A 26,230-nucleotide genomic window follows, 5' to 3' on the forward strand; every position below is an offset into this window, starting at 1 on the left:
TCATTTTCTACATGTCCTGTTTCCTCTGCATCTGCTGGTGTCCTCTGACTCTGCCCATTTTCCTCCCAGCATTCTCTCTGCCCTAGCTATCAGCCAATCAGCTTTTTATTAAACCATTTTGAGTGACAAATCTTTACAGTGTACAAAAGGATTATTCCACAGCACCCCAGATGTCAGAACAGTATGAAATGAACGTCTTGTGTTTATAAGCCACCCAGGCTATGAAACTTTCGTAACAGTACCTGGACAGACAATGACATGGTATTCCTGAGGAAGATATACAGAGAAGGAAAGCCAGAGACAAGACCAAAGAGCCTCATTTTTTGCAAGGGCAGTAGGAAATGCTTAAATCACAATAGCAGTGGGTCTTCAGTAACTCAGCACAATGCTTTTCCTTCCCATCCTGTTTGACCTTGACTGTTGGTTTATTTTTAGTTCTTTGACAATTTCATCCAATGATCATGTTCATTCCTCCTCCCCTTCTTGCCAAATTCATCTCCCCCTTCTCTTCCCACCCAACTTTGTGCCTTTCCCCCACTCTAGATAGGCCAATTTGTGCTGCCCAAATATCTTGCCTTCCTTCAGAACACGGTCAGCTTATCAAGGACTACATTCTTAGAGAAAACTGACCCTTCATTTCTCAGCAGCTAACATTCACCAACAGGCCCTCTGTGAGAGGTGGAACTTCATGCTAAATCCCCTCTCTAGGCTGGAATTTGGTCCTCCAAGCTATGTCAAGTGTCACTTCATTTCTTGTCAACAAGCAAAACATGAGTGAGATTTGTAGATGTAACCAACCGTCTTATTAAATAAGAAACACAGAACCAATGCAAAGAAGAAAACCAAGAGGTCAGAGCTAAGAGCTAAAAACCTTACCCTTCCTCTCGTGGTGGTCCTACCTCTCCGAAAGAGACCTACTTCCTGTGTGTCTGTCTTTATAAAGACTTTCTGTTCTGCCTTCTCATTGGTTGTAAACCCAACCACATGACCGCCTTGTCACTGCCTGTCTGTACAGACCTCCAGGTCTTCTATGGTTGGTATTGAGATTAAAGGTGTATGTCTCCAATGCTGGCTGTATCCTTGAACACACAGAGATCCGCCTGGCTCTGCCTACCAAGTGCTGGGATTAAAGGCGTGCACCACCACCATCACCCAGCTTTCCTATGGCTTGCTAATAGCTCTGACTCCCGGGCAACTTTATTTACTAACATACAAATAACATTTTAGTATAAATAAAATATCACCATAGAGATTCAGCCCCTGTTCTAAAAAAGATCACAGTCTAGAGGCAGAGATAAAGGATACAGTAACTTCTTATAGTGGTTTTCTCTCTCATTTAGTGCAAAAAAACCTAACTCTTGATGAGAAGGAAAAACAGGTGTGAAGGTTAATTTTGATTGTAAAACTGTTACAATCTAGAATTGTCTTGGAAGGCAGTCTCAATGAGGTATTGTCTAGATCAGTTTGACCTATGGGCATGTCTGTAGGGGGTTGATGTAAGGAGACCCAGCTCACTGGGGGTGGTACCATCCCCTGGGAATGGGACACAATATAGAGCTGAGCACGGGCAAGCATGCATTCATGCATTTCTCTCTGGTCTTGACTATGGATGTGACTAGCTATTTCAAGTTCATGCTGCCTTACCTTCCTTGCAGTGATGGACTATAACCTGGAATTATGAGCTAAAATCTTTCCAAGTTGTTTTTTTGTTTGCATGTATTATCACAACAGAAACAAAACTAGACAAGTTGACAGAATTAAAGTAGCCTATTTTAGTGAGGGATCATTATGTCTAGGAACTATGGTACAATAAATGACAAACATTCATCTTTTTTAAAAAGGAGGTTTCATTTTTTATCTATGTATATACTTGTATGTGGGTATGTGCACATGAATGTAATAGCCATGGAGGCCAGAAGAGGGCATTGAATACCCTGGCGCTGGAGTAACAGGCAGCTGGAGTAACAGCCACCTGACTTGGGACTCAGAAACCAAACTTGTGTCCTTTGGAAGAACATGTGCTTTTAACCCCTGAGCCATCTCTCCAGCCCTAACATTGGCCTTTAAATGCTCATAGTCAGACTATGGAGACTATGGTCCTAGATATCACGTTGTTGTAGAAACTGAGATAGAGGAAAGTTAAATAACTTGTCCAAAGGATTTCAGGTAGGAAGTGATGGAACTGGGGTTCCCAAGCTGCTGAACACACAGCCTGTGGATTAGGAGGTGGAGTCGGTGTTGTGGTTACCTAGAGTAAACATTGTGATTTCACTTTCTAGGTACTGTGGCCTGAAAACCAGCTTGCTGACATCCCCCCTGGTGGGGTTCATGGTGACGAATCAGTGCAAGTACCACATACCCATCAGCTTCCCTCAGATCCCAGTGGCTGCCCTGGCTGTGGAGAAAGTGGGTCGCTCCAGTGTGTGCTACCGACTGGCTCTGTTTCCTCCTAAACCCACCAAGGAGCTGCCTTCAGTAGATCACGGTGACCTCACTGATGGTTTTTTCTTAGGCCATCCTAAATTAGCACAGTTTGACACTCTGGCATGTACCACAGGGTCTTCCGTCCATGTCTTTGTGAATCCAGCCACTAGGAAACCAGAGAGCCTTCCAGAAGACTTCAGGAACAGTCTCCAGAAACTGATGATTCCAGCATAGCATGGACTGTCTAACACTGTACACGGAATTCATCACGTTATAAAATGAAGTTTAGGTTGTTCTCTGTGCATTTTTGTTTTTAATTCCTTAGCATATATTTTTGCCCTTAAAATGGCTGTCAATTCCTTAAACGATTTTATAACAGTCATATAAAGTCATAGTGGAATACCTCCTGGGGTCAGCCCTGTAGCCAGGTACTTTACACAATTTATCACACAGAGCAGCTTACAACTATGCAATGAGGAGGCAACATTCTAACCCTTATACAAGAAGTGGACAGTAAGGTTTACAGACAGAAGCCATCTGTCTCTGTGAAACTACCATACTCCTAACTCACACTCTCAACCTTGGCACTGATATCCACCCATCCATGCAGCCCTCAACCTTAAGTAAACCCAGAGTCATAAAGGCGGCCATTTCCACATAACGGCCCTCACTGCTGCAGGCCAGCTGCTCTGCTAGCCTCTCTACATCCAATGAAAATCTTTACTTCTTTGCCAATATCTTACCAGCTATGTTACCTAATTCCCATGGTTTGGCTTCATTAATCCAATTTGACTCATTATATGTCCTTAGCTTCTTTCAGTAAATAGATTTTTTTTTCCAATGTAAACTATGGGACTGGAAAACTCACCTTTCTTTTTCATATACTTAAAACAACAAAATGGCAAATACTTGATACTTCTCTGCCACATCCTTAGCCTGTATCCACCACCAACGTCATGGGTAGAAACCACCAACTAACTGAATGACATCAATCTCTGATGCTGAAATATGTGAAGGCCATGGGGCGGTGTGATAGTAAAAATGGCCACCTGTGCCATATGCTGACCATGCCTAATGCTTATGAGTGCTCTAAGGAGCAGATGGTGTCATCACCATTATCAGATCAGAATGCTGGGCCGCTAAAGATGATGCTGGGAAACGGGGAGGGGTTTCAGTATAAGATCTGCCACTGCCTCAACCTGACAGGACCAACTCAAGGTTTGGTCTCTGGGCCTGTGTCCACATCTGGAAAAGAAGGTCTCTAATGACCTTTCCCAGGTGAATCCCTGAATGCTTTTTAAGCAAATAGAAACTCTTTAGTCACCTGTGGAATTGAGTGCCAAACCCTGGCCACGCAGGATACACACAGAACACAGAACACATGCTATTCCTTTGTCATTAAAGCTATTCAGTTTTGCCTAGATAAATGGTGTCTACGTTCATGTGCAAGTGTACATTTGCGTATGTGCATGATCATGTGGAGGCCCAAAGACAACCTAATTGTCTTCCTCAGGAATGTCATCCACACCTGTGTCAAAGACCTGGCGCTCACCCATTAGACTAGTCTGTCTGGCCAGTGAGCCTCAGGATCCCCGTCTCTGCCTCTAGGTGCTAGGATTACTAAGTGCGGTGGTGGTTTGAATGAGAAAGGCCCCCATAGGCTGATGAATTTGAATGCTTGGTCACCAGGGCATGGAACTGTTTGAGATGAATTAGGAGCTACATCACTGGAAGTGGGCTGTGAGGTTTAAGATACCCACGCCAGGCCCAGTGTCTCCCTCTTTGCCTGCTGCCTGTGGACCATGATGTAAGGCTCTCAGCTACTTCTCCAGCACCACGCTTGCCTGCCTGCTATCACGCTCCCCGCATGATGGTCATGGACAATCCTCTAATACTGTAAGTAAGCCCCCAGTTAAATGTTTTCTTCTACAGGTTGCCTTGGTTATGTGTCTCTTCACAGCAATAGGACAGTAACTAAGACACAAGCCCACATCCTTCTCCCAGCAGTTTTTAAGGGTTTGCATTCAGGACCTTAGGATAATGAGGCGAACACTTTACTGACGGAGCCGTCTCCCTAGCCCTGGACCCATCTTTCTGTCACACGGACTCTTCATCTCATCACAGTGGTCCTGAGTTTCTATGCTGCACCATGCTCTGCCACCAGCTTTTAAACAGTGTGGTGATTGCAGTGTCCTTCACTGAGGGTCTTACGTCAGAGTTGATGCAAAAGAATGACTAAGAGAACAGAGTTTACCCTGAGCAAGACCTGGACCTGTATCCTGAGTCTGCCTCCTGTGCAGGAAAACCCATGTCCTAGGTAACCCAGCACAGCCCTGATGGTCCTAGTGTTGCGGCATACCCTCCCGTGACACTTAAGAATCCTAGAATGGGGACAAAAACGAAAAGCAGGCTATGGGTCACTCCACCATGTTTCTACCTACCAGTGGGCGTCATGTAGCTTGTGTGTGTTTGTTCTTACTTCCATCACAAAATACATCAATCTGGATCGTTTATAAAGAATTCTCACTCTTCTCGCGGCTGAGACATCCAAGATCAAGGCACAGGCCACTGTCTATTGAACTGCCTTCTGCTTCCACACTGGTATCTTGTGTGTCTTCACATCATGAAAGAGCTGATGGTCAAAGGGGGCTGGCTGGTTCCCTTTTATCCGGTCTCTATGGGCACTGATCCTTTGACTTAACCATCCTCTAAAGAGCCCACCTTCAATGAATGACATTATTAGGTCTTCAGTCTCAGTGCATGAATTTTAAAGGGACACACACAAACCACAGCAGCCTGGAAGGAGACCCTACTGGCTAATTTTGTAAACTAGAGGTGCATATACCTGCCATTCTACCCACCTTTTGGAAGATGTACTTGAGAAGTGCTCTGGGGTCATTTGGGCATGAATTCTGGGTCCTATGGAGACTTGGAGTGTGGCCCTGAAGGGCAGCACTGACCCTGAGTTAGCAAAAAGCCCAGGGACTCCTCCATCCTGAGGAGAAGCACAGCCAGAGCAGGAATGGAGTAGATCTGTGTAAACCCCAGAATGGGCAGAAAAAGTGGCTCAGGATTTGGGGAGATACTGGCAAAAGTGTCTCAACCTGGGCACTTCCACAGTCATCTGTTAACGAGCTGTGTGACTCGAAGTATTACTTCCCTTTGTAACTCCCTGATTTGTGAAATGGGGACAATGGTGGCATGGTGATCATAGTCCCTGCTCACCAAGGTCTGGCAGCGGGACTGCCCTTTCCTGGTACCTGATGGACAGCCAGCAGCACTTTCCTAGGAGCACTAAAATGCTACGTGTGCCCACTACACACCTTCAAGGCAGAAAAATATACAGCGGTTACATTTCCCTTCCATACTTCTATAGTGAATCAGACAGCATTTTCTATTTCATGTGAGAAAAAATGGAGCAAGGAATAATGGGATGCATTTGACCTAGTGTGTCCCCTGGAACTCACCAGAATTGAGAGTTGTAAGTTTCTTTGGAAACAGCCCCAAGATTAGGTAAATTTCATGAGCTGAATTATGCTGACATACTCTTTCCAGCATGAGCCAAAGCCAAGAACATCATGCCACTCACCGGGTTTTAGTGGGCAATTCTAGCACTATAAACTCATCTTAAGGCTGCAGATAGAGCCAAGTCTCAATTACATGTTCTTGGAGGAAGCTAGGATCTTATCATAAAGGTGACTAAATAAACCCAGAGCCTTAAAAAGAAATCGCTGGCTTTTCACTTCTTCACAAGATGTGGTAGCTGAGCTACGTGTAGCTCTTGTTACCAGGCCCTTCCGAGCAGGTATGACTCCTGTGCTTGCTAACAAGAGACTAACCACATAATCCGAGCAGGTGAAGAAAACCCACAGACAGCGTGGCTTTTCTAAGTGCCTTTTGTTACACTCGACTTCATTTGAAAACCTACAGTAAGAGACGAGGTACAAAATGTGTGTTCATGTTCTGCTTGGACAGAATATGGCTCCTAGCAATTAATGCTTTCAGTCACATTAAGCATTAAATAATGCCTTGTGACATTACAGTATTGCCCATTACAAATCAATTTTGTAGTGTTTGTTCATAATAAGACTTGAAATGTTACCTAGAAACAAAATATGTTTTCCTTGAAACAGTCAGACCTTATTAGAAATCCAGGGTTTTACAAATCACCATGTTAACAGTTATGTCCCCTGGCTAAGGTTTTCTTTCTTTAAATAGTGTTAAATTCAGCCTCAGACGCTCAAGTCTCTGAGTATTAGTCTTCTTGTGTGCACTGGCTTGAAAAGAAAAACTTAATGCTCCAAATGCACCTAGTGTCCTACTATGCACAACCCAATGAATCAGCCAGGATTCCATTTGCAGGGAAGAATAATAAGTAGTTTGCAAATCAGTTATCACTGTATTTGGGTTGCATGTTACTTTGTCATTTTGTTAAAGTTGGGTTTTCTAGTATTTTAAAAAGTTGGGCATGATGATACATAGCATTTTAGGAGACTGAGGTAGGCAGATCACAACTTGAAATCAGGGTCAGCCTGGGCAGCTTAGTGAGGGCATGGTTTTAAAGAAAGAGAAGGAAGAGAGCGAGGGAAGGAGAAGAGAAGAAGGAGAGAGAAAGGAAAAGTGGAAGGAAGGGAAGGTGGAAGGGAGGGAGGGAGAGAAGGGTGTAGCTACAGTTTTCCTGGTCTTGCCTGGCCCACGGTCAGGACAAATCTCTCTCACCCACCAGTCCCCCAGTTGCTCAGACCCAACCGAGTAAACACACAGAGACTTACATTGCTTACAAACTGTATGGCCATGGCAGGCTTCTTCTTGTTATCTAGCTCTTATATCTTAAATTAACCCATTTCTATTAGTCTATACCTTGCCACGTGGCTCGTGGCTTACCAGTATCTTACATGTTGCTTGTCATGGTGGTGGCTGGCAGAGTCTCTCTGGCTCAGCCTTCCACATCCCAGCATTCTCCTCTCTGCTTGTCCCGCCCCTACTTCCTGCCTGGCTACTGGCCAATCAGTGCTTTATTTATTAACCAATCAGTGCAACATATTTAACATATAGAACATCCCACAGCAGAAGCGAAAGGGAGAGAAGGTGTGTTAGATAGTTTTATGTCAACTTGCCAACAAGCTAGAAGAGCTTTGGGAAGAGGGAATCTCAACTGAGAAAATGCCCCCAACAGATAGACCTGTGGTGCATCCTCTTGACTGACGATTGGTGTGGGAGGGCCCAGCTCACAGTGGACAATACCATCTCTGGGCTGTGGCCCTGAGTGCTGTAAGAAAGCAGGCTGAGCAAACCATGAGGAACAAGCCAGTAAGCAGCACCCCTCCATGGCCTCTGCATCAGCTCCTGTCTCCAGGTTCCTGCCCTGCTTGAGTTCCTGTCCTGATTCCCTCAGGGAGAGTCTGTGATCTGGAAGTGTAAAATGAAATAAACCCTTTCCTCTCCAAATTGCTTTTGGTTATTGTGTTTTATCACAGCAACAGAAGAGAAGGGACAAAAGAAAAGAGAGAGGGAACAAGAGAGAAGGGAGGGGGAGAAAAAGGCAGTGAGTCAGCAGGAGAAACAGCCTATGTCTAGCTCAGAGGAGTTAGAAGCTTCTAGCCACACAACCATAGTCAGCAGGGAGCAAAGATGTAGACAATACACAAGAACCAGAGACAGTGCAGGACAACTCAATGCTAAATCGCTGAGATTTTTGGCACTTAGACTTTAATTTGGCCCTGACAATGTCTGATGTGCAGATTCCACTATTTCAGGTCCTCAGAAGCAGATGACATACACCACTGCCCTCAATGTGCTTCATGTTTGAGCTTGGAGGGTTGGGTGGGGCTGTGCAAACAAGGTGATTTCTAACGGCACAGTAAGTAGGGTACCCCCCACCCCAACCCCTAGAGCCCATGTATGTGACCTTATATGGAAGAATCTCAAGATGACCCAGAGAGAAGTATCCTTGTAAAGGACTTATCACCGAGGAAGATGGCCAGAAAAGAGAGGAAGTCCGCTTGAAGACAGAGGCGTGACTACAGAGCCATAAGCTACAAGACCCCCAGTCACCGAAGCTGGAAGAAATGGGTAGTCTGTCCGGAGCCTTTAGGAGTGTGTGTGTGTGTGCACGTGTGCATGGATGAGTGAGCGTGGTGGTCACAGGACGACCTCCACTGCCCTTTCCTTAGGCTCTGTGCACCTTGTGTGTTGAGACAGGTTCTCTCACTTGCCTGGAACTTACCACGTAGTCTATTCTGGCTGCTGGCAAGCCCCGGGGTCTGCTTCCTACCACGGACATGAAGAGCATGTGCCAGCCCGCATTTAAAAACAGAAGCACACATGGGTTCTAGGATGAACTCAGGGGCAAGCACTACCAGCTGAGTCAACTCTCTACTTGCCTGCTGACACTTTCACCTGACTCTGGCCTCCAGAACCATGAGGGTTAAGTTTCTGTCCCAGCAAACCACCTTCGTTGTGGTAATCTGGACTACAGAAAATATAAAATTATAGCACACACCAAGACATGAAACATCACAGGACGTGGTAGGGAGCTAGTTGGGGCTTCTATATTGTAGAGTCTGAAAGGCCACATTGAGGGGGAACCACACTTGTTACCCACGAATGTGGGAGGAGATGGGGGTGGGGTGCATGTCTTGAAACTGAGGGGGCAGCAGGTGCAAAGGGCCTGACCTGCGAAGGACCTCGGTGTACTAAGGTGTTATCCTCAGAGCCAATGGCCTCCATCTTCACCCGATCAGCTGTGCCTACTTGGGGGAGTGCAGGAGGATTCTGGGAAGGAGAGGGCAGAGGGTCAGTGGGCCCTCACCTGAGTATCCAGCTGTGCTTCCTGGTCATTTGTATGCAATTCTGTCCTAACTGAAATGTGGCCTTGGGGTTTTGGTCTTTGCGGCTATGAGGAAGCTATGCTCGGTAAAGATTCTGCAGCATGGCTGCTTTAGGGTCATCCATGTTCTCGTCAGTACCTCCTCATTCACGCTCTGCATGCAAGCCCAGGAGGCTCTTTGCTTCCCCACAGTGAACTCTGGGGAAACTGCATGTTGGTTTCTCATTGGGACACTGCTCCTCTCTCACCCAGGGAGGGAATCTTAGCAACACTTCAACGTGTTTGAGGACAACAAAATCAGTGGGGGTGGAGTATGGAGTGAAGGGTGGGAAAAAGAGTAAAGGGACGATTCTCAGAGGGAGGCAGGGCTGGATCCCGTCAGGCAGGCCTCACAGGCAATGGTAAGAGATCTGGATTTTCCAGTTAATACCTGTCTCAGAAAGATCCTACTGTGACAATGACATCGAGTTCCCTCACTGCAGAGAAGGACATGAAGTTCACAGTGATGAAATCAGCAAGTATGGATGGGTTTTGAGCTTGCTGATAACCTAATCCATTTCAATCTGATCCATGGACTCCTAGCACTGTTTAACTCGAGAGGAACAAAGAAAGCACAATTTCTATGAAGTCAAACACCGCAAGACACACAGGGAAATCAAGGGTATCCTTTATTCCATCTGCCTCCTGTTTACAAGGTGGAATTTCATCTGGAAATTGTTACTCCAGTTAGTTTGGTCAATGGCTTAGATTATCACCTTGTCCTGTTGCCTTGGCATAAGCTGTGCTGGAATTAGGCTTAAAGGTTCAGGACTCAACAAACAATAAATGCCACTACATCTGGATTCCCTTGAACTCACACCCAGGAAAGAACTGTGTTTCTATTGACTATTTCAAAAACCAGACCCACTCATTAACATGAAAAAAAGTTTCTCAAGTATATTTAAAGTGTTGACCATGGTCATACAGTTTTTCAAATACCTGGCATTCATCTTTTCCCTATCTTTAAAATTCTTTTCTTGTTCACATTATCTTTTTTGATTGCTTCTTAGTATAAAAACAAAAAAACCAAAGATGTGGGATTATTGTGCACATTAGCAGGCCCATACAGAAAAACACAAAAAAGTTTATATTCCATTTACAGTAACAGCTCAAAATATAAAGAATCTGAAATACCATGCCCGCTCCAAGGTTAGCCGACCTAGGACAACAGAACATTGACTTCCTCAGAATTTTCCTTCACCACTGTTTAACAGTGGCAACTAAAAAACCCCAAATCTAAGAGTTCAAACACACAGCAGTCACTCTGTGCAGTGTCCCCCCGCCCCCGTAAAGAACCCTTTCACATTTTCTTCCCCATCCCTTTAACTTAAGTGGGGGAGTCGGACTAGAAAGTCGTAGCAATGTAACCCCTCAGAGAATTGCAATTGCCAGGATTATAACGTGCCTCAGGGGAAATCCTACTGGAATAAACAGCGATGGCTATTTTCCAGTAAACACAGAACGAAAACTCATTTTTACCCCAATCTGAGGTGTAATCTCATTGTAGAGGGACACATCTGACAACTGTCACAACGCCCAGAACACCTGAAGAACGCCCCTGATGATCGGCCGCATCAGGACGAGCGTCTTTCACAGTTCATCGTGATTTTTTGTGAGATCTTCCCCGTAATTGGTAGCCTGGCTTCCCACAAACATGTTCCAGTTGTCTAGAATCTCCTCCTTAGTTAGCAGCTCATCCTGTGGGAAGACAGAAGAGCTGTCAGGGGGCGCTGGGAGCTTGACGTCACTGATCTGCAGGGTTACAAATGTCACATCTAATAGCCCAGCACCTTCTGTGCCCCCCCTCACCTCCCGTGACCACCAGGCAGAACTCCGAACTGGAATAACTCTCACTGTATGTAAAAGCGGTGCTACAGAGCCTTAACTAGGTCTCTAAGAATTCAGAAGCCAGACTCTACAAGCAATGTGGGCACTCCCAGATCAGGTCGGAAGGATCCCACTTCCCTTTCATGGCCTCACTGTGTAACATTACAAAGCTTAGGGATGGGGGCAAGTAACAAAGTCCGATGAGGCAAGAATTTTGTCTCAATCTTATTTACTCACTTGGATGCTAACAAAATTATTATTACTATAGTACTAGGGCTGGAACCCAGAGCCTGACTCGTGATAGCCAAGTGCTCTACTGAGCTACAAACACTCCCAGCCCCTAACTACTTAGATACCTATCAGTGGATATGGAAATACTGGTAATCATTAGAGCTCCTGCCCGCAAACAAACACCCAGGAATTTGCCTGAGTCATTTGATCTCCAATGGGATGGACTCCCCATGCTAGACATATCATCGAAGTTTAATCAATATCTGATGACTAGATGAAGGGAGGAATAGGCTTGCCTCAAGTCACACTGGGTTAATTTCTTAAATCCATGCCTGGACTATATGAAAGATGTTAATGTTTTAACATCACACCCTAGAGGCTGTGACTTAGTAACTTTAGTCTATAGCCCAGAAAAGATGAAGTCTAAGTTGCTCACTATAGCTGTCATGCTCTACTGGGGGGAGGCGGGGTAAATAGGTACACAACCAAACAGAGCCAACTAACAAGGCAAACAAACCCCATCTTGAACCAATTGCTTCCTGTCAATCAACGGCTCTGAACCTGGAAGCTACCTTGTTTTTGTCTGACTCGTAAACCAGGTGCCGGGCCTCAGCCTGTGCGTGGTCATAGTCCTGAGGGAGGATCCAGTGGCGAATCTCCTCCTTGTCCAGCTTCCCATCCTTGTTCAGATCTCGGAAATCACTGAACTGCTCCCGTTCGGACACAACCCAGTCTGGCTCAGGGCCGTTGTCCTCGTGGGAAAACATGTCCGCTAGAAGACAAAGCTGTTCTTAGTTACAGAAGACAAAAAAATTCGACCCCTGAGTTTTTGGAAAGGTGATTTCCCATGGAGAGAGCTAAATCACAGTGGCTGCAGAGCTGAGGAATGGCCACTGATCTACACACTCCAGACACCACGAGGTGTGACAGGAAGACTTGGTTAGAGCCAGAGGATGAGCCTTGGAATCTCTTAGTTCAGCATCTGAGCCCAAAGCTTGTAAAATGGAGGTAATAATCGCTAAATCATGTTTATGAAGACCAAAGGGCTATTTCTGGGAGAACCTCTATTTCATAAGCCTCTATTCCAACCGGCACCATAAAGGTGAAAACAAACCCCACTGGATACTTTCCACAGCCCAGATACATTAGGAAGTGTCTTATATACATTTCCATTTCAATTCCTTTATATCATCTGAAGTAGCTGCTAGTCCCCCATCTTACAAATGAAAACGATGTGAAGATCCAACCACAGCTTGTCTGAACCAGAGGCTGCACAGGACCACTGGAGGCTTCCTGCCAACCCCTCACTCCCCTCTATGATTATGACTGCGGCTTGACCTGTTTTCAAAGGGCTTTCTTTTATTTTATTCACTCCTCTAACAATCACTATAAGATAGATCATTATCTCTCTCTCTCTCTCTCTCTTTTTTTTTTTTTTTTTTTTTTTTTGGTTTTTCAAGACAGGGTTTCTCTGTGTAGTTTTGGTGCCCATCCTGGATCTCACTCTGTAGACCAGGCTGGCCTGGCCTCGAACTCATAGAGATCCGCCTGGCTCTGCCTCCCCAGAGGGATTAAAGGTGGGCGCCACCACTGCCCGGCTCATTATCTCAGTTTTATAAAATACCAGGAAAAAGGAGAAGGGAACATTCACACACTGCCTTTTGTTTGTTTTGAGACAGGGTCTCACTCTATAGCCAGCCTGGCCTGGAACTGACTATATAGAGCAGGTTGCTTGGAACTCTCAAGAGATTCACCTGCCTCTGTCTGCCAAGTGCTGGGATTAAAGTGTGTGCTACCATGTCCAGCTCTCACACACTGTTTTGCTATTGTCTACTTACACCCCATGGGTAGTTTCTCTTTGAAGGAAACACAGTTTTGAAACCTTAAGTGGAAAAAGTTTCAATATAGAAGAAAATAACAAAGTTCTTCATGATAACATTTCAGTGTGGAAAAAAAGCTTTTGGTTGTAAAGTTTCAATTTGGGGAAAAATATAATACTGTTTCAAAACAGAAAACAGGTTCTTTGTATAAAGTTTCAATATAAAGGGCAAGTCAGTCATCAGCGTGAGCAGGCACTTGAAGGAAGCAGGAAAAGAAAAGCCATAAAGCAGTCCCATGCCTTTAATCCCAGCGCTCAGAGGGCAGATGCAGGAGGAACTCTGAGTTCCAGGCCAGCCTGGTCTACAGAGTTCTGTGTAACAACCAGTTTGTATACAGGGAAACCTTGTCTTGAAAAAAAAAATTAAAAAAAAAAAAAAAGAGAGAATAATCATGCCTGATATTTGCACACGTGTGTGTGTGTGTGTGTGTGTGTGTGTGTGTGTGTACATGTTCCTGTGTACTCTAAGTGTGTGGTGGTCAAAGGTTTACGTCAGGTGTCTCCATCATTATTTCACCTTGTACTTTGAGACAGGGTCTCTCAATGCACCTGGAGTTCATTGATCGTGAGACTGGCTGGTCACTGAGCCCCAGGGTCCTGCTGTGCTGGGATTACAGGTGTGTGCCACAACTCCAGACTATTTATGTGGATACTGGAGATTTGAACTCGGCTCTTCATACTTTCACAACAAGCACTACATCCACCTCTGCATACTGATTCTGAGAAAGGACTGTCCCATCAGCTAGTCTGAGCTTCATTCAGCCCTGCAGGAATGAGTGCTGTTTGTCATCATGTAACGGAGGAGAAAACGGAGGCAGAGAGGAATTACAGAACTCTCTCAGGCTCTCGCAGTCAGTGGGTGGGGAAGCCAGGGCTCCTCACCCCAGAACCCTTTCCAGAATGCCACACTAGCAACTCCTTGGCTTGTCTAAAGTAATGACACCCTGGAAATCAGGTCCCTTGCCTGGCAAGTTCACACATAAAGTCTTTCTTACTATTGGCTGCTGAAAATCTGACTCCCAAGCACAATAGCTTCCTCCCCTCTCCGCACAGTGTACACAATGAAATGCTTCTTTTAGTCAAAGCCACTCTGAATTTTGCTCCTGGGGGGCACCATCTCAAGGCAGAGTTCAGGAGGACCATCAAGAGCGGACACTGTTAATCAAAAGTGCCCAATTGTTTGTTTTTATCAGGAAGTCTTTCTCTCTGTCTAATTCAATCACTGCTGTCATGGTGACAGGTCTGAGGCTCTGAATGCTCCCCTCCCTTATGGGCCTCTCAAGAGGAAGGCTCCACCGCTCGTACTAATGGGGTCGCTATTAGCATCCTTACCATAAAAAGCTACACTCACCAAGATCACTTTAATTACCGAGGCAAAGAGCTACCTGGCTGTTACCCACGACAGACAGCAAAATGTTCAGTTCTAGGACCATATATGACTTTTCACAATGAGCAGAGGCTGTTCATCATTACCAAAGGTGCTTGTCCTTACGTGTGGGGACAAAAACCATACAACCACAAACCAGAGAATGAGGCAACTTGGGCTCAGCATTACAATCTAAAGGTAACTGCATCTGTTAAACACATTCACCAAGTTTCTGATCTCTTCCCAGAAGTCAATACCTAATCGAGAGATTTTACTTGAGACAGGAAAAGGAGGGCTCTTACAAGATGGCAGCCTGAGGATGGAGCCACACACCACAGTGGTGCGGTTGGTGGGGATCATATGCAAATTTCCATGTTGGCTGCAGATTTTTTTTGTGCTTGGGGACTACTGGCTATTGTGGACCTGAGTTTCAGTCAGACAATTCTCCCGGTGTTTCTCAATAAGAAAATGCCAAATATGGTACTGCCAGCCAAAAGATGGCACACCAGAGGATGAGTGTCTCTAATAAGGGACAACTGTGCACACCACAGAAAGGTTTACCTCCCCGACAAGGGCCTGCCTGTTACTCTGACATATGACCACTCAGTCCAAGCTCTCAAGCTAGCTGACCTACATCTAATTTTAGTCTTCTCCTCCCCGTCTCACGGTACATCTGCGGCTCTCCAATCCCACTTCCAAGCCTCTCCAATCCCACTTCCAAGGCAGTGTGACCAAAAGCTCCCCTGAGCCCTGTGGTACTGGCTGCTGGCTGTCCTTTTGCTTTTTCTCTCCTGGGGGAACTCTAATTACTCACTTTGCACCAACTGGGCTAATCCAACAAATAGGGCTGAAGGGCCCTCTCTGCTGGAGCTCCAGCAGTGAGACCATCAGACTCTGGGTGTGGGTGGAGAAGAATGCTGTCCAGTGTGGCCAGCTGAGCCACTGCAGCCCACACTCACCAATGTACTCGTCCTGGTCCACGAAACCATCCCCGTTCTTGTCGATGTCCTCCAGCGTTTCCTAGGAAGCAATGGGGAAACACTAGATGGCCACGTGCTTTAAGCAAGTCCGAGACTCCTATTGCCTCTTCATCTGGCTTTTATGTCTAAACAGTTGGTGACTAATGCCTCGTTCTCTTAGCTCCTTGGGTAGTCCATTACATTAAAACAAACAAAACAAACAAACAAACAAACAAACAAAAAACAGGTGATAGTTGGCATCCCCATATTGTCTCTCCAGTTTCCAGGGCAGAACCCTTTCTTCAAAGGAAAAGATGTCTGGAAACTCAGCTGAGCTCTGATGCTCTCAAGAAGCCCTGCCAGACCAACACTATCCATCACCAGCCATTGCCCTAGGAGTCTGTGAGAGTCCAGCATAAGGACACCTATGAGGGGGGCGGTAAAAATAGATCCCACAGCTAAGAGCCAGGAATACTCAGCTGGTGTCAGAGACACATAAAACTGGAGAACTAAACATTAGAGGTATAACTGACTACTCTAATTGGCTACATTTGACTTGGAATTGTTGCCCACCGCCCGCCCCCAGCATCAGTAACTCAGTGAATTTGCCATCCATGGGCCGAGCTACTCAAGGACACTCCAAGTCAAAGAAAACAGCCTAAGTCCAGAGCACTGATCTTGTTCGAAGGCAAACAATTCCCCTGTGGCAAATTCCATCTCCACTGTCCTCTGGAAAATTAGGTATCACTAAATGGATGTTGGGTGATGAAGAAAAATAATTCTTGGACCACTGCCCAGTCCTTGGGGTCATAATAGTCATGAGGCAAAAGTATGAGGTCAGAGCGGACACTGTCATTGGTTGGATAGCTCAGGTGCCCAGAGCTGTTTATGAACAAAATCTTTCATCAAGAGCTTCCCAGCAGCTGGAACTGACTCTGTCCAGGTTACAGGTGATGGCATTCATTTAAATGTCATGGAAAATGAAGACACATGGGACCCAATGGAACCCAATGGGACTCAATGACACTCAGGGGCCTTCAAGCATCGGCCCTTTTATAAGCCTGGCATCCAGCCATCTTCTCTCTAGAGACCACTGCTGAAGCAGCAGCCGTCCCAGCCGCAATTCACTTTATCTTTCCAGGCTTTCTATTCCTTTCAAGCTGAAAGCAAATGAACAAACCAAGAAAAGAAAAAAAAAGAAAGAAAGGAAGAAAGGAAGGAAGGAAGGAAGGAAGGAAGGAAGGAAGGAAGGAAGAAAGAAAGAAAGAAAGAAAGAAAGAAAGAAAGAAAGAAAGAAAGAAAGAAAGGAAGAAAGAAAGAAAGAAAAGAAAGGTAATTCCAGCAATAAAAAATGAGCAGAGTCCAGCTGGCTGCTCGCTAACCCATCACCTCTTTCTGAGTGCATGTCTAAATGGTGTCTCTCAGTCTCTGCATATCTAAGGGGGCCGGAACATGAACAGGTATATGTATCTTTTTTTTCTCCTGGTCTGAATAGCAAAGACAGGCTATCACATTTCTTCATTCTGTCTCTGTCCTTTGCCTGCCCCCGGCTGTTCCCAGGATGACCCTGAAGCTCTAAGATGGAGAACTAAAGACAGAGGCAGCCTGGGTGCCTTCTAGTGTTTAGAGGGGATCTGCCTGGAAGTAGCCTTAACGGACTTCTATCAAGTAAGGAACAAGCTTGCTTTGTGTTCAATGGTTTCCATTGGGGTATTTGTTATAGCAGCTAGCTTGTCCTGACTCCTTCCTGGGCAGACAGAGATCTGACATATTCAACTTCAAGTCCTTCCTCAATTCCCAGCAGGCTGAGTCTCTTTCTGGGAAATAGGACAAGGTGAGGGGACAGTTTTCTCCCGAGTCTTTTCCCAGTCTGCATTTTCACGGTTCTCACCAAAACTACAATTTCCTTCATGTGTTCAAACTCCTCTGGGTGCAGAAAGGCAGTGAACTCCTCCCGAGTAGCCGTCAGGTCACCATCAAGGTCTGAAGCCTTAAACCTTCTCTCATCCCGTGGCAGCATCTTTTTAAAGGTGTGATGGTCAGAACTATCCTGGAACTCAGCGGGGTTTCCTGCAGGGTGCACACAGCAGGGTCAACCTTTGTTAAGGAGGACCTTTTGTTCTGGATCACTCATTCTTCACACACACAAAAGATTCTGACCCACCCACTGGGTTCTTTAAAATACTTCTACTCAAAATGCCCTTTGTGTCTCCTCTCCCGCCAGGTCATCCCATCATCACAGTCCTAGCGCCTGCCCGTTAGGGGTTTTACAGAAAATACTGAAGAGCACCGGCTTTAGACCACACCACTTCAGACCTCTATTTACAGACTTCCACATTCATCGTCTCACTTTCTGATCTAGAACATACATACATACGAGGATCCCCTGTGTGTTCTAGAATATCTTGTTTAAATGCCTCAGCTGGCTTTCGAGCTCTTGGAATCTGGCTTTGATTATCTTCCTTTTCCCCCAAGGCTGTCTCCCTGCTGTGTTATCAGGCATCTGGAGAGTCTGCACCACACTCCTCCTCTAAACGACTAACCACCGTGCATGCATTTCCGTGCCTGCATTTCTGTGCATGCATTTCCGTGCCTCTGCCCCTCCAACTCTGACACCTTCCTCACAGTCTCTCCATCTCTCCACATTTAAATCCATTCTTCCAAGCCCAGTTTCCAAAGCGCCCTTCCTATGGATGTCCATCCTCACAAAGGTTCAGGCATACTTTATCTTTACTACCCAACCTCAGCAGCAATTTGGAACCGCCAGAAGCACATCCTCTTTCTCCTTCTTTCTCTGTGTGTATCTCTGAGAGCTAAGTTCAAGCAGGGCTGAGAGCTAAGTTCAAGCAGGCCGTGACCTAAGACACCTTCCCCTCTGTCAGACAAAGAAAGCAACTTGGTACATTCTTAGTAGGCAGAGGAGGATGTTACACAACAGGTTTTACTTTGAAGGTTGTGACATCCGGGCTGAAAGGGGGTAGCCATGGTGACAGAGTCTCCTGTGAGCCTGTTCCCTACCATGTAATCTCCACTGTGGCACCTCTTACCTAGGTAATAGCCATAGGTAGCCTGCTTGTATTCTTCCCAGGAGATTTTTTCATCTTTGTCCCTATCATAATCCTTCCAGACTTTAGCGACATTATCATAGATGTATCTTTTCTGTACCCGTTTGATCCAAACTTTCAGCTCCTCAGTGGTGACGAAGCCATCTCCATCACTGTCAATTCGATCAACAATTTTCCTGTAGTTAAAAAAAAGTATTAATAATGATAATAACATAAAACAACAACAACAAAAAAATCCCTCAAGACCATAATCAAGACTTATATGGTCTTGGTCCAGCAAAATATCAAGCAATTTCCAGTCTTAAATGTTATAAAATACTAAGATAGATTCAGCCAATGAGTGATCCGATGATCTGAAGGTTCATCCTTTCCAAGAATGATAGGCCTTCTCCTCCCCGGAACCAGGGCCAGTGGCAGACTTCACTAACGGATCATGCCTCAACATCCTGAAACCCAGATACGAACTCCGAATTCTCAGCTCAGGACTTTGGAGACTGCTACTACCAATTGATGACAACTGACCTGGAGGACAAAACGTATTGTGTTCCCCAGTGAAGTCCAGTGGTGTTTCCACGAGCACACAGGTAGTATTAGGTATAACTGGGTAGAGCACACATTCTTTTTAGTTTGGGGTACAACAACAGGAAATTCTATGTTAATTAAAGGATGGGGGAGCTGTTTGTTTTCCATCCTACCACCTTGAACTTTCAAGGATTTGAAACTTAAGAAGCCCAGGATGACCAGTCTTGTTGGCTAAAGCAACCTCTTCCAGAAACCTGGCCCTCTGGCAGCCAAAGGAACTCAGTACCCCTGCTACTGGGTGCTGACTACTATGCCCACTTGGGTTTCCAGCTCTACCATGGCCTGAGTCCCAGATATTTCAAACTAGACTCTACTGAGGCATCCTGAGCAGTCGTTCAGGGCAAAATTCAGGCTGGAAACTCACCATCTGTCCATCTCTAAGTGAAACAGTCTCTAGCTAGGAGAGCCACCTCTGTGGGAAACTGAACACCCCCAAGCTAGTGCTGATGTTCAACAGAAGTTTCACACACCTGGAATGAGGTCATACAGGCCTGCGATGACTCAGTTTCTTTCTTTGGGGCTAGAATTCAATCAATCCAGTGATAAATTTTCTTGTCAGTAGCAGTTCTGATTAACAGTTAATACTAATTAATTAAAAATGGGAACTGAATTCCTTAGTTCTTTATAAATATAGTTCGATCTGTAACTCATAACTTTTAGAGTAGACTTTTAGGTAGAGAAGTAGAGGGTGGGGTGGGCATAAACAAAATCAACATCTCTACCTGAACTCAAGAAGCCCCAGCTCCTTTCTCTGGAACTTGTGGACATTGTTAACTTTAAAGTGTACCTTCAAGCACAACTTTAACAGATCTGGGACTGAAAGACTAAATCTCATGCATCCTTGGGCTTCCCTCCGGAAGCCTCAGCCGGACACAGCAGAATTCATTCAATCCTGCCCTGCTCCAATCCTGAGGATACACTGGCAACATTGCCCACTGGTTACCCAACACCACTGAGAAGCAGAACCCTAGGCCAGCAAAAGCTCAATGTCATGAAACAATGTAACCCCTCCTTTGAAGAAAGAATAGCATTTAATCTACCACCAATCAACATCCAGGGCATAGATCAGTCCAATGCACAGCAAAACTGCTGACTGAAATTACAGGAGTGATCTTGACCTCTCTTGAAAGGTCACAAGAGTAAGATCCTGAGAAAGGACAGGAAATGTAGATAGAATGCTTTAGTCGGGACACGCAGGTCTTCGTTCTGGCTCTTGTCCCCGTTTTCTCTGTGTGATCAGAAGCGAGTCTCTGAGCCACTTTCCCTTGTAAGTGGAAACACCCAAGTGACAAGAAATGTGAGGAAACGGAGGAGGAGGGGTGCCTTTCCTCACTCAGGACAACAACATAAATCCAGCGTGGAAGAAAAATTCCCATTCTCAGCAAAAACGTGAAATGAGTAAAGCTTCCAGGAAGAGCCTAGGGCAAATGGAGTTCCCCTGCCAGCTGCCATCAAGGGACCAAGAGAAACCAGAAACTAGGTGGACAGGTGAAACCACTCCCAACTTTGGAAAGTAATTTATATTTTTCTAAGAGTATACGAAGCCGTTGAGATCGTACGCAGTCTGTGGCTTTACTTTGCAACCCTTCAGAGATCTTTAATGATGACATGTGTTTTTAATAGATGGTCAAGTGATAGACAAAGCTGTCTGGATATAGCCAAGTTCCTCCTTCAGCAGCCCAGACTTGGAGGGGGCTGTTGAGGCAGAAGACAGGGAGGCAACTCATCACTTAGCCCAGGCTAGACCTGTCACTGCTAAAAAACCTAGCCCAATTCCGGCCCATACTACCTTAGAAGGGAAGGGGCTCAGGCCAGGGACCTGGATGTTACTCTTGGTTCCTTCCTCAACACTGGGTCACGGGCAAGTGCTGTCACAAGTGTCTGCATCTTTCCTGTCCGAACATCCAGAGAGACCGACCCTCACCTAGCCACTGCCCAGGACTGCCTATCTGCCACGGCTACACTCTCCACTCCTGACTGCCTGGTTGGCTTTCCTAACCAAGTTTGGAAATTAGGACATTCTGTCCAACACACAGATAACATCTCTACCTCCTCAAGGTTCTTCCCTCTGCCCTTTATTTTCCCTCCTCTTCTACCTCCCATTTCCTCTTCTCTGCCTTTGAGGGGTCCAACGCCCCTCCTGCCTCACAGCAGTTCAAAACCCTGATAAGCAAGTTGGCCCCTCACTTCAGGAACACCTTTCTGTTACCATATACTAGTCAACCTTTGAACCCCCTCATAAGCTCAGATGAGGTTCCGTCTGCAAGCCCCAAGCCTCTCTCCAACCTGAAGCCCCAGGGGCCCCGATAAACACACGGATCGTGATGGTTTCTCCGTGTGGCCATCGCAGCAATCCTGTCCTCACATGGGATGACCAGCACCCTGAGACCTACAGTATGAGGGTTCATCTTTGTACCTGCCACATGTCAAACACAATAGCCACTGCCATGCTTACATGAATAAAATAACAGAATCAAGGTCTCCACACAAGGGCCAAACCCAGACAACTCCATTAACACTTACAGCTGCCACTCAAGCTAACCACCCCGATGAAGAAATTAAATGAAGCCAGAGGACCTAAGCTAGTGTTTCCAGTTCCTAACTCTCTTCCCCCTCCTCCTTTTCCAAGACAAAGCAGAATGGCTGCAATCAGGACCCCAGAATAAATCAGTCTCCAGGGCCTCAAAGCAAACAACAGAGTGAATTATCAATGGCCCCTATTGTTAAGTCCCAAAACAAGAAGAGAAAGTACTTCCCTGCCAAATAAAGACAGGGTTTGGAGGTAACTTTGAAGTCCAAAGGTCTTTTTATCACAAGAGGCAGATGCTGTACCTACACAATAGGTATCATTTATCCTGTTCCATTGAAACACTCTGGCCTCTCTGTGGCTGGGAGATAGCTGTGTTCTTTTCAGCAGTAGCAGAACACGAAGATCCTCCACCCCACAGGAGCCAGGTTCTGGAAGTTCTAGTGGCCCACAGGCTGGATCGCTGTGTTCCTCCCAGCCCGACCTCCACCTGCTCTTCATTACTAGTCCCTCCGAAAGGTTTTCAGATAACTGCACAATGCCGAGTGTTTCCTGGGGAGATCAGGTGAGGGAGTACTGAGATGTTGCCCAGATTTATTTCCTGATTCCAAGTTAAGCTCACAGTGCACCACCATAGCCATTCTGCAGCTTTTTTTTTTTTTTTGCCCCTGACAACCAGTTGCCAAAAAACTGAGCGCCTCACCCAAAAAAGACTGGGAAGCAGAGCCCAAGGAATCAGTTTCCATCTCTGCGTCTCCTCCCCCATGTACTAGCTTCAGTGACCCCTTTAGAAACTCGAGTTCTATGTCTGTGCATGAGATTCCTGGGATGACTGGTCTGACGACAAGACCCTGATCCGGAGACAGGCCAACGATAAGCCTCTCCGTCGACTGCCCCCTTCATTCAGCTCCTCCCCATCTCTGTGGAGTCTTGAGACGCTTTTACCAAGTCTCAAGCGCCTCTCTTTGGGGCTAAGACTGGGGGAAAGAACTCGTGTACTAAAAGGCCACAGCCAACAAACTCTGGCTCACACTCTTCTGTCCCTTCTGATGCAACCTAGAGGAGGGGGCGGGCCCTCTTGCTCCCAGCTCCCGCGGCCGCTGCCACGTTCTCGCCTGCCCGTGGGAAGCTATCCCGGCCGGGGCGTGGCGGCGACCTCCACGCGGGGTCTGGGCGCCCGCTGGCAACTTTGTGCCGCTGAGCCGGGCTCCGGCCTGGCCGCTGTGACCAACTGGCACGATTTCGCTTTCGCTTTGCTCCGGAGGTCCCGCGTGGCTCCCCTCTGAGATTGCCGTGGGCCCCTGCGTGGTCCCCCGCGCGGCCCGGGCCGCGGCCTCACCCCAGCCTCTCCTTGCTCTCGTCCGGGCTTAGCTGATCGAAGGTCTTGGAGTCCTCCTTGCCCAGGAAGGCCTCGTGATCGTACTGGAAGCTCTGGTTGTCCTCGGGCGGCCGCTCGCCCAGCTCCGAGTCGGGCCGCACCACGCGCTCCTTGCGCACGGTGGGCTTGGCTCGCAGCGTCAGCGCCAGCGCCAGCAGCAGCAGCAGCCCCAGGGCGAGTCCCAGGCGGCCACCGCGCGCCATGGTCGCGAGCAGAGGATGGTGGCGGGGCAGTAGGGGTTCGCAGCGCCGCAGCCGCTGTCCCCTCCCCAGCGAGGGGCGCGCCCGGCTGGCGAAGGAAGGCTCGGGCCGCCCCACTCACACGCCCATTGGCCGCGGCGCTGCCGGGGGAGGCCGGGGCCGCGGAGCCACGTCGCCAGCCCGGGTGGTGGGCGCCCGGCTCGGGTTTCGCCTCGGCCCCTCCCCGCGATCTGGTTGCGAGGGGCGGGCCCAGACGAAGGGGGCTGCGGACTGGAAGGCTCTCTGCACGACCGGAAAGAAGTTCTTTATTAGGGGGGGAAAAAAAAGCAACAGATGTTCGGAGTGATAGCTCTTCCTCCGGCTTAGAGAAGCAGAGCTCACCCTCAGCTTCAAGCTGAGGGCCCGAACCTCAGTCGCAGGTTTGCCCAGAGATGGGCACTTAAGCCCAATTCGACTCCAGTTAACACAGTTTGCATTGTGGTTGCTGCACAAGAGTCTGGAAGGAGGCCAGGATGGGCGTGGTCCCCTAGATTAGGGAGGAGGCAATCTCAACATCCAGGAGATAAGGCTGTAGGACTGTGGGAGGGGACCGGTGAGAAAGGAGAAGTCCTTTCTAGCTCCTATAAAGAGAGAGCCTTCCCAAAAGAAACAGAGATACCAGATTATAATGCTGTTCTTTCTGAATGTTTCCAAGTCATTTTACAAACCCACTACGTGACTTAATTCCTACCAGCATATTAAATCTGAAATAATGATACTAATCAGAGATGGTGTATATTATATAACTTTCTGAATGACAGAAATGTTCTCTACATGGGCTGTCCTATATGTAGTGGCTATTGAATACTTGACATAGAGCCGGCCCCAGCTCAATAGTTGAGTTTAAATATAAATAGACAGCTACTGACTGTCACACTGATGATGCAGGTCTGAACTTAATCATTCTTTTCACAAAAATTCATGAAGGGCTGTTGGGGTTGAGATTCCATTAAAGTATCAGAGGGTCACTGGATCGTCTAGAACAGAGTTTCTCAACCTCTGGGTCGCACCCCCTTTGGGATTACACACCAGATATTTACATTGCGACTCATAACAGTAGTAAAATTACAATTATGAAGTAGCAAGGAAATGATTTTATGGTGGGGGGGGTCATCACATGAGGAACTGTATTAAAGGGTTGTAGCCTTAGGAAGGTTGAGAACCGCTGCTCTAAAGAGTTGCCGGAAACTGTGGCTGGAGAAACCTCCCCACCTCCAGCCCTAAGAACTATAGTACCGCCCGTTTTCTGCTCACCTCCCTCACCTTCTTAACGTTCTCAAGAAAAGTTCATTGGCCTGTCTTCTTGCCCTTGTAATAAGGAAGTCAGGACACCATAGCAGAGATGCAAAGAACCTTTCTATAAAGTCCATTTTCCGCTAACAAATTAAGACAATGGGCTGCTACATCTAAGCCTTGAGGGAATAATGAAGAACAAGACAGCCATGGTTCTACACAGTGTATGTAACAGTGGGTCAAGCAGGGAAGGCTGCCTGGAGTGAATGATATATAGTAACCGAGACTAGAGATAAGTAGGTAAGCCAGGCGGGGGTGTGTGGCTATGTGAGGGTCCTATGTTAGCTGGCAGAGGACAGTGGAGTTGGAAGTAATGCTCTGTGACCTTGGACAACCCCTCCATTTGTCAGCGAGACCTGGCCCATGCGAAGGGGGCGGGGAGCGTCCAGTGTCTGATGGATCCAGCGTTCCTTTGTTGATTTTCTATTGGGGTAAGAAGTGCTGTATTTGAAACTAGAGATGTCTCAATTGTTGGTATAGAGGTGTGGACTTCCAGCAAAGGAAACACATTACTTTGGGGATGAAGTGCTCCCTTGATTGTTAACTTGGCTGGAATCAAGTAAGAGACATTCCTCTGGGCATGTCTGTGAAACATTTCCGAGAAGTATTAACAGGAAAGAGCCCCTTAGAGAGGGCAGCTCCCAGATGCAGAGCCTAGGGAAAAGCAGGGCTACTCGCCACCTTCACCTCATGCTGGTGAGTATTGCCACTGCGGTCAGACTGCGGCTTCTTCAGGCTTCCTAGGTGGACTGAAGACCAGTGACTCTCCAGGCTTCTTCTGACCCGTCAGCACTAGATTAGGGCTGAGAAGCTCTCAAATCTTCAGCTTCTCTCGAACACTGATGGCCACTGATGGACTAGCCAGCTCCTATACTGTAAGCCAATCTAGTAAATCCTCTTTTACAATACCCATTTGTTGCAGAATATTTCTTTACATTGTGAAGATGCGTCTTTGCCAAGGCTCCTTCTGATTGGTTCAATAAAGAGCTGAATGACCAATAGCAAGGAAGAGGACTAGACAGGAAGAGGTTAGGCGGGACTTCTGGAGACAGAGAGGACTCTGGGAAGAGAAAGGCGGGGAAGCCAGGAGACACGGAGAGGAAACAGGAGGTACAAGATGGAAGAGAGCTAGCACCAAGTAGATTAAATATAAATGGGTTAGTTTAAGTTAAAGAGCTAGTTAGGAACAAGCCTAAGCTACAGGCTGAGCTTTCATAATAAATCTCCGTGTCATTGTTTGGGAGCTAGCTGACAGGACAGAAAAAGACTCATTACACTTACTTATTCTACTGTTTCTTTCCCCTGAGAGAATCCTGACTAATGAACTTCTCAAACACAAATGTATTGGGGTTAAATGGCTTAGTGCCCTCTGTGTTCACAAGGCAAAGGGGATATAAATTGAGTGGGGGAGGAGGGAAGGAGAGCTTGGAAAGGGGATGGGAAAGTGAGTGGAGACTGGCTGCTAATTCATGACAGCCTGGCTGGGCTCACTGGAGTTCAGTGGGAATGTCAGGAATGAAGGTGGCATATCTTCACGCTTGCTACAGTTAGGCTTCCTGCCACACGCTTCCCACAGATTGTTTCCCTGTGGG

General features: G+C 46.8%; 2 protein-coding genes across 5 annotated transcripts in view; one reads left to right on the forward strand and one right to left on the reverse strand.

Moving 5' to 3' along the window:
- Nucleotides 1-2,718, forward strand: part of LOC131909426 (uncharacterized) — a 159,165-nt gene extending 156,447 nt beyond the window's left edge. For all 4 annotated transcript variants that reach the window (XM_059261049.1, XM_059261051.1, XM_059261053.1 and 1 more), the window contains one exon: nt 2,280-2,718. In XM_059261049.1, the coding sequence (XP_059117032.1) occupies nt 2,280-2,658 (379 nt within the window). In that variant the 3' untranslated portion in view covers nt 2,659-2,718. The remainder of the gene's footprint in view (nt 1-2,279) is intronic.
- Nucleotides 2,719-9,903: 7,185 nt separating this feature from the next.
- On the reverse strand, nt 9,904-23,396 carry Rcn1 (reticulocalbin 1). Its single transcript, XM_059261054.1, has 6 exons — nt 23,068-23,396; nt 18,602-18,795; nt 17,446-17,624; nt 15,555-15,615; nt 11,923-12,122; nt 9,904-10,990 (listed from the first exon to the last, which is right to left on the reverse strand). The coding sequence occupies exons 1-6, from the start codon at nt 23,307-23,309 to the stop codon at nt 10,883-10,885; spliced, it is 984 nt and encodes a 327-aa protein (XP_059117037.1). The 5' UTR covers nt 23,310-23,396; the 3' UTR covers nt 9,904-10,882.
- Nucleotides 23,397-26,230: the final 2,834 nt, after the last annotated feature.

The sequence above is a fragment of the Peromyscus eremicus genome, chromosome 4 (genome assembly GCF_949786415.1).
Source record: "Peromyscus eremicus chromosome 4, PerEre_H2_v1, whole genome shotgun sequence".
In the NCBI taxonomy this organism is placed as follows: Eukaryota; Metazoa; Chordata; class Mammalia; order Rodentia; family Cricetidae; genus Peromyscus; species Peromyscus eremicus.